Raw genomic sequence first — 9,055 nt, 5'->3', positions numbered from 1 at the left:
GTATCCTGAAGGACAAATGGCGTATGAATCAATCGTTGGTCACCGGCTACCATTAGAATGCATCTCCTTACGATGCTCCACTGCCTTGTGGACTAGACCTTTAGGTCAAAGTCTCGGGGTGTGGCCCTCTAAGAAAACCACCTGCTTTAGTTTGGGCACATGTGTGTTATCACAGCTCTCACACAAATCAAATGAGATTTGTGTGGCGCATATTTATCTGGTGCTTCCTTGTGCCACTCTTTATGTGTTTAAATAGTAAATAATAATAATAAGAGTGTTACCACTAAGTCACTTCCGAACCTTTTTCTAATCTAAATACAAGCAAATACGTATGTAAGACAAAAAATGTTTTATATTCAAAACATACCTTCTTATCAGCAAAAAATTCATAACCATCTTCAACAACTTGATGTGCTCTAACTACTAATTTGATATTACAATCATTCATGAAACGTATGACAGCATCTTCACCGAATGTATATGAAACACCACGTTCATTTTCTTTCCAACCAGTATATGACTAAAATGATGTAAAGAGAAAAATGGTTTTTCCTTTTCTAATCGATTTATTATTTTTTTATAGGTGTAATCTTGTTGAAATAACTTTCAACATCACATTATATATGAATAATAATAATAATACTTTATTCAGTGAAGAATTCCCAGTGAGCTTTCACGATCTCACACGTGGGATTCAAACTTAGGAACTCCAGTCTCGTATGAGAACATTTAACCTCTAGACCACTGATTTGACCAGCATCCAGTGGTGTTAGTTTCTAACTTCAGTCGATTCGTGAACGACTGCACAACCGTTCATTCATTGTTTGAGGTAAATAACTGTCTCTATCCAACACTAATTGGATTCTATTGGTCACGGTTCCTCATTAGAACTTCAGGAAATCCAACTTGAAGCTAGTCATTAGTGAGCACATGTTGATTATTATCAGAATGGGGAATAATTGTACTCCCCATAAGTTGTAAACAGTTGATGAAAACGCGTACAAATGTACAAACAATTGACAGCCATAACTAATTAATGTATACAAATCTAAAATAGAAATGTTCATCCAGATAATTGCACGTTTTTTGGAGAAAAATATCTTGGTCTAAAAGCTTAAGCTGCCCTTTTAAAAAAGGAGTAGTTTTAATCTGTTATACTGATAATCAGTCAGTCAGTCAGTCACAACGTAGAACTTCGTACGTTCGTACAACAGTTCGAGTCACCATACCACATTAGCACAGAGATCCAGTTGTCGATTCAAATCCCATATTGGTAGAAGTAGTAAGAGTATAAACAGTAATATGAAAGATTAGGCTTTAAAGATGTTATTGAAGGAGTATAATCCAATGAAATAAATTTGAAAAGAGAAAAAAGATAGGGACATGAAGAATTCAGAAGATTAGTAGTTGGTAGAACACAAAGAGTGGATGCACCTTCGCCATTGTAAATGATTTTGAGCCGTATCATTCAAGGTCTCTAACCAACGGTTGCTATCATCTCGCGAATCCCAACTAGGTAGTCTACACCTACCAACATGGCTCAGTCCAATTGTCACTGACTTTATGGATCTGTGCCACGTTTTGGTCTGACCGCCCCTAGCTTTCTTCCAACCTACTCCTACGCCATAAAACATTGCACGTCGGGGCAGTCGGTGGTTGGGCATACGTAGCACGTGTCCCGGTCATCTCAACTGATGAAGTTTCACTACTTCATCAATTGATTTGCCATCCTTACCTAATACCCGTTTCCTAACAACTGCATTACTAACTCCGTGGTCCCAGGATATACGAGCAATGTTTCGAAGATACCTATGATCGAAAACTAGTAGCCTACTAATATCTTCTACTCTTACAGGCCACGTTTCGCTGATATTCACTGAGCGTTAAATAGTTGTTTCGTCATTGAATGACATCATTCAGAGTAAGTGTCCATGATTCGCACTTGGAATCAAACTAATGATATTTTGATTCGGTGATACTCACAATACTTATAGACTAGTATAGTGTAAATCAATGGTATATAACTTCTAGTTTAAGTCTTAACTCAACTATCGCATAAAATGCTATGGGTTTAAAAATTGCCTAGTATCTGAAATGCTCCAAAAGGCAACGATTTCTGTCTAAAGCTTTCAAGATTTTATCTTAAAGCTAATCAACAATGAGTTTTAAACTCAGCAGTTTGAAGTAATCTTTCAAATGAACCTAGTTTGAATTGATTCAATAAAGTTTAAGCTTTTGTTTGTGTATTATTCAATAGTTTCTCCATCTTTGGTTTCCAGTGCTTCTTCAGATAATGTCAGTTCATGTTTAAAACCATCTCTGTCACGATCTTCAGTGATTGATCACAGAATAGTAACAAATATCTTGTTTGTCTAGCTCCCTTAATGTTAATCGAATTTTGTCAATCGATTAGTCGTTTATATAATAGGATATATCACGGTAGTAGGTTCAGCGTTTAAGATATGAAACTGTGAGATATGAGTTCAAATCCTCTTACTGACAATGATTAAGCAACCAAAAATCAGGGTCTACGCGATCCTACCAACTATTTTCTGTTACGTAACATTATCACAACTGTATACGGAGACATTATAATTCTGAACTTACTCCATCAGGATCTGACCATAATAAATCACAAATAATACCCATATCTGGTACTTCAGTTGGACGTCGTATTTCATTCAACTTTAAAGGAAGCAAAATGATTTAATCAAATAAAGAATTGAAAAGTAAATGAACAGGAATTTTATTTAATAATATTAAATAAAACTGAAGAAAAGAACGCAAAACAAGGCAAAACAGAAGAAGCAGAGATTGACTGAGAATAGCATTGAAATCCAGGACTTGTGTTTCATTTCATTAGGATTCGTCAGCTGAATGCTCCTGAGTCCTTATGACGATGTTCATCTCAAGACTCGAGAACAATACATTCCAAATCCAGTACAACGTATTGTTCATAGAGCTATTAGGTCCATATAGCCAGTGCCTTGTGAGTAAAATATATAAATTCATGCTTTGGATTTTATTTCTGGTCATATTCCACCTATTGCATAAAGACATATGACCGAATGGAATCTGCACTGGATGCATATATTCCCAACTTAGACTGATCAAAATTCTTGTTATCAACGTCGCAACAAATGAAAACCTTTACAAATTAAAGGAGGAAAATCTTTTGTTTTACAGTTTACACTACAAACTGATCTTAATTAAATAACCATGAGGTCCAGGAAACACATGACAATAGTTTCGTTCTAGTATGATGCTTTTCAGTAGAGTGAATTCATAACCTCTCCATGGATCAAATCAAGGACCTCCAAGACTCTCAGCAAACTGGTGGACTTAATTTAGACATGTAGAACAACGAATTCCAACGAACTCGTCTAAAGACCAAGTGTTTCTCGCGTGTCTTAAAGGTCCTAGGTTGACGTAGGAAATACTCGCTGCTGAGTCCTTTAATAAAAACGGAATATATATCCGGTACTTCTTAATTTTTAGTAGTTGTCCAATTCATGAATTAAACCATAAAATTAAATAGCCTCCACAAACCTCTCTAATAATAATAAAGAACAATGAGTTATAACTTACTTGTTCTAATTTCTTTAAATCTGGTGATAATCCTCCATGTGCACAAAACATACTATTGTCAACTAGAGCGGCTGTGTAGTAAAATATTAGAAAGAATAAAACAATATACATGACCGTAAAAAAACAGTCAGATTATGATTTTCGAGAAATAGACTGTTTTTAATCATGTATTAACAAAAAATGAATGGTTGAAAGCGTGAGTCAATTGAAGCTAGACCACCAGGGAAAACCTGGAAGCACTGGACAGCCGTTTCGTGGAGTTCAAACCACGTCTGTTATTAGGTAGGAACTCACTGAAGACAATTAGTAAACAGTTACTCAACTTCGTGGATTGGTTGGAGTTAGACATAAACACCAACGGATTCCTGCTCAGTGGTCAATCGGATAAGTGCTCTGGCACGAGACTGGTAAGTCCTGGTTTCGAATGACGATAATGATGATGATGATGATGATGATGATGATGATGATGATGATGATGATGATGATGATGATGATGATGATGAGTAACGAAAGGCAGTAGCAACTGTTCAAAATTTCAACACAGCGATGTACAGCTATCATGCATACGGTCGTAAGTTCCACATCCATTGTGAAAGTCATATGTGGAAAATGGTAAAGAATCTTCAAATGAGACAAAAATACTACCGCATTTACTTTACTTTCCACTGGTTCTCTAGATAATACCATTAAAGAATTAACTTTATATTAAGCAATCACGACAGTACTGTTTATCTTAACAATATTCAAAATGAATGTATTTCATTCATTGAAATGTAACCACATTAGAACCTACCTAAAGGAAGACAATTAAAACAATCAGTGAATACTTTCCATAATTTTGTTGAATAACGACGTTTACATTCATCATAGAAACCGTAGATGCTATTAAGATGAATGATAAAAGATCAAATGAAAACAACAAACAGATGTTTTTATGACTAGAACAAATGAAGATTCATTTCAATTAATTTGATAAACACAGACTGATAGGTCCTGGGTTCGAATCTTGCGAGGCGGGATCGTGAATGCGCACTGCTGAAGAGTCCCACGGTAGGACGAAACGACCTTAAAGCAATGCTTCCAGGTTTTTCATAGTGGTCTAGCTCCAATTGACTCATGATCTCAACTATATAAAACAGATTGTTGTTAAGAAAAAGATCAACATTGACTAGTACTGCATTGAACAAGAATACAGGCGTGGACAACTAACGTGATTTGAAAAAAACTACAGAATCTCCTGGTAAAATCTAAGAATTATACAGTCAGTATTTCATTCGCAAAATGTCAATCAATTGTTTCAGACTTCATTGTTCTTTCATTTTCTATATCAATCACTCTCTGTTCTCATTCTTTTCCCTTTAATCTTCTCAACCTTCTACCACTAGGCATTTCACTTTCAATTGGTAATACATGTTACTTATATCTTTCGACATCAGTAGCACACACTACAGTAGTATTAGTATTAGTAGTATAATACACTATCAACTCAAAATGCCACACCTTTTCTGAAGCAACTTATGAATTCGAAAGTGGTGGAGTAGTGTATAGTGCTTTAGGAGATTAATGCTTCAGGGTATCTGACTAGATCTTCCCGATTTGCATCAATAACGGATTGGGGAATTAAATCCTGCTGGTTTATTTAATACTTGTTGGTATTCTGTTGTTAGACGTACTAATTATCATGATTATAAACCTTGTGTAAACAAGTGTTTTAAATATGTTTTTGATGTTTAGGACCACAATTGATCCTCCTCTTATTCGCATACGTGTATCCTCTGAGGATAGTCTCGATACTGCCTTAAGTTACAAGCATTATAAGCAAAGATGGATAGTGGCTAGCGGTGGAATCCAGGACTCGCGTTTCGTCCTAAATGGGACTCATCAGCTAGATGTAAGGTACTGGGTTCGAGTCCCAGAATGAACATCAACTCTGGGATGTAGGTACAAGATGCACATATATCAATAAGAGACTGATCAAGTGCAGTTCTAAACATCAGTACGAAGATTCGAACAAACAATACAAAGTGAATTTAAACTACATCTCATTGAACAAGCTAGTTGTTAACTACCTAACTATTATCGATAGTGAATTTTCAAGGAAGCACGTAAATTACTTCATAGTATTATGATAAGCTTACCGGTTTATACGACTACATTCATGATTTCCTCGTAAAACAGCTAATTTATCAGGATATTTTAATTTATAAGCCAAAATAAGCGAAATTGTTTCCAATGATTGTCTGCCGCTGAATAAATAAAATTTAATTTAAACAAACAAAGATACATTGTAATATGAATTGGAATGATTCTAAGGAAACATTTAAATAAATTTATAGAGTTTAAATCATGAGTCAGTTGAAGCTAAACCACCTTGAAAACCTGGAAGCACTGCTTTAAGGTTGTTTCGTCCCATTGTGGGACTCCTCAGTAGCAGTGCGCATCCACGATCCCGCCTCGCGAGACTCGAACCCAGGACCTATCAGTCTCGCGCGCGAGCGCTTAACCACCAGACCAGTGTGCCGACCGGCATCCAACGCTGTTAATGTCTAACTTCAACCAATCCACGAAATTGAGCAACCATTCACCAATGTCATCAGTGAGTTGATATCTCCCAACAGACCTTGTTGAACTCCACTGGTCACTGCTTCTCACTAGAACTCCAGGAAATACCTCATCGTTATCAGAAGGGGTTTTGTGGAGATTTTAGTAATTTTAGTAATTTAAATAACTGTTTTTTTAAAGAAATAAGAAATAGGGATTCTATATTGATGAATTGTTAGGTCAGTATGAAGAATACCGTCTACATTCATCACAGACTTATATTACCACGAAGAGAACTGAAACACAAGAATCATGGGATAGACATTTTGTTCATTTTTGAACCACTGACCCATTATGGAATCACTTTTGGGATTTTTTAGTTACTCAGATAGTACATTTTTTTGTTTTTTTGAATGAGTGTCGACTGGTCTGCACTTTTAATTGTCCCAACTTTTGACATTACTTAATCCATTTATCAGCATACGGTTTTGCGGATATTATAGAGTTGCCATGGATTTTAAATCACAAAATGATCTAAATTAACACCACTGAGTGCAGGTTCAGCTGTCTAGAGGTTAATCACTCGTTCTTGAGACTGAAGGTCCTGGGTTAGATTCTAGGTTGGATCCACATTACTGAGGAGTCCCATACTAGGATGGAACTGTTGTTCAATGATCAGAAGTTATCAGTAGTGGTATAACTAAGATTAGTTTATGATTTTAAATCTACATCAATCAATTTAGTTAGCTTAAAATCAAGATATAGTCTTAGCTTATCACTATAATAAACTAGTTACTGATTGAATGTCATTAAGTTAATCCTTATAAATTTAACATGTAAGGAACTCTTTCTCTTGAATGATCTGTTTTAGTATAAGATGGTAAGTTTGCTTACGATGATATACAATAAATCACACTATGATTTCATCAAGTCTGTAAAACTGTGCTTATAATAATCTCGTCATTAGATTGCAAATCGAGTCTATTTGCAGTTAATGGTAGTGTGGTGTGGTCTACTTATATCCATATAAGTAGTATATGGTGATGGTCAGACATAGAATGTATTTTGGCAGAAGACCGATAAGGAAAGGACTGAAATGAAGCACAATTGGTAGGAAAATGTATGAACAATGGAATTAAAGAAGATGAAGTAAATTTACAGAAGGAACAGTGAAGATTAAGACGATTGGTTGTGTTGCAAATTGACTGTTTGCTGTATGGTTATCAGATCTTAGTAAGATAGTCTGTAATTTGTGTCTGAATACATTCGATTGTCCCCAACCAGTGTTCTGTTCACTACAGTAGGACTTGAAACTAAAAGAACTGATTTTCTTAACAATGTCATTGGACAAAGAAATGTCTCTTCCAAGTTATCTTCTCATCATCACATGGAATCCTTAAGGTCAAAGGAGAAGAGGAAGACCAAAGAACACATTACACCAAGAAATGGAGACAGACATGGGAATAATGAAGGAAATCTGGATGGATGGAACTAGGAAGGAAGGTCTAGGACAGGGTAGGTAGGCGATTGTTGTTCGGCAACCTATGCTCCATTGGGAGTAACAGGCGAAAGTGAGTAAGTAAGTAACCACTTCAGTATAAATTTCGTTTAATATGAAATGTGTGGACTTTCATTCAGTGTCACAATTCTATTCCTTGTATCGATTGAAGCAAGCTAAAGTCAATGTGTGTGTTTTCACAGTAACTCTATATATTTCCCCATGACATAGTCCTGTTTGGTGAAGACACTGACAAAATGCAGAGTCTTCTGTTGGAACACAGTAATAATGCCAGGATGTTTGGGATGCGTTTCTCCCCATCCAAATGTAAATTGTTACTCCAGGACTGGCCTGCGTCAACACCTGAACTAAGGATAGGGAGTGAAGTAGTCGAACGCGTGGACAACTTCACTTATCTTGGTAGTCTGATCAGCCCTAATGGGTTGGTGTCTGACGAAATCTCAGCACGGATTCAAAAAGCTCGTTTGGCTTTTGCCACCTTACGTCACCTATGGCGAAGACGAGATATCCGTCTATCAATTAAGGGACGAGTATACTGCGCAGCAGTTCGCTCTGTTCTACTTTACCTCTGTGAAACATGGCCATTAAGAGTAGAAGATACTCGTAGGTTACTAGTATTTGACCACAGATGCCTTAGAAATATTGCTCGCATCTGCTGGGATAACCGGGTAAGTAATAGTGAGGTTAGACACAGGGTATTAGGGAATGATGGTAAATCAGTTGATGAGGTGATGAATCTTCATCGACTGAGATGGTTGGGCCACGTGTTACGTATGCCTGAACACCGTTTACCACGACGCGCTATGATGACTAGTGTTGGGGATGGTTGGAAGAGAGTTAGGGGCGGCCAAACCAAAATATGGCATCAGTGTTTGAAGTCACTAACTTCTAGTCTGAGCCATGTTGGTAGATGCAGACTACCTGGTTGGGGTCCGCGTGACTATCGTAACCAATGGTTGGAGACTGTGTGACATGGCTCAGAATCGATCACAATGGCGTAGGTGTATACACTCTTTATCTTCCCTTAAACCTTGAGATTAAAATTGCTTCATATCTCTCTTCCTTCCTGTACTATATCCTTATATACAAACTTTCTTGATATACTACCACCACTAAATTAATTACTTCTATGAATCCGGTGTTCGTCTTGTTGTGCTAACGAGGTATGGCAACTTGGACCTATGCATAAATGTGCCTGGTCCTACGTTGTGACTGACTGACTGATATATTTCCCCGGAGAGTTTTTCTATTTATCAATGACACAGTTATGGAAATGGATTTTTATTATATATGGGTTCCTATACATATATTTCATTTTTGACTATATGTGCCTGATGCACCGATAATAATAAATTATTCTTGCTGATAGTTCCCTAAAGGAAAAACGACTAAATCCATCAATCCATA

The 9,055-nt window shown here is 36.6% G+C and overlaps 1 protein-coding gene across 1 annotated transcript in view; it reads right to left on the bottom strand.

Annotated features, from left to right (window-relative positions):
- Nucleotides 1-345: 345 nt before the first annotated feature.
- Nucleotides 346-9,055, bottom strand: part of Smp_210990 (putative protein phosphatase-1) — a gene marked incomplete at both ends in the record, with an annotated part of 9,170 nt that continues 460 nt past the window's right edge. Inside the window, 4 exons of the mRNA XM_018797818.1 lie at nucleotides 346-520; nucleotides 2,608-2,685; nucleotides 3,589-3,659; nucleotides 4,382-4,493. Of these exons, the coding sequence (XP_018652823.1) occupies nucleotides 346-520; nucleotides 2,608-2,685; nucleotides 3,589-3,659; nucleotides 4,382-4,493 (436 nt within the window). The remainder of the gene's footprint in view (nucleotides 521-2,607; nucleotides 2,686-3,588; nucleotides 3,660-4,381; nucleotides 4,494-9,055) is intronic.

The sequence above is a fragment of the Schistosoma mansoni genome, chromosome 5, assembly GCF_000237925.1.
Source record: "Schistosoma mansoni strain Puerto Rico chromosome 5, complete genome".
NCBI classification, from domain to species: Eukaryota; Metazoa; Platyhelminthes; class Trematoda; order Strigeidida; family Schistosomatidae; genus Schistosoma; species Schistosoma mansoni.
The sequence above is the reverse complement of the archived record's forward strand: the minus strand, read 5'-3'. Positions and strand labels throughout refer to the sequence as shown.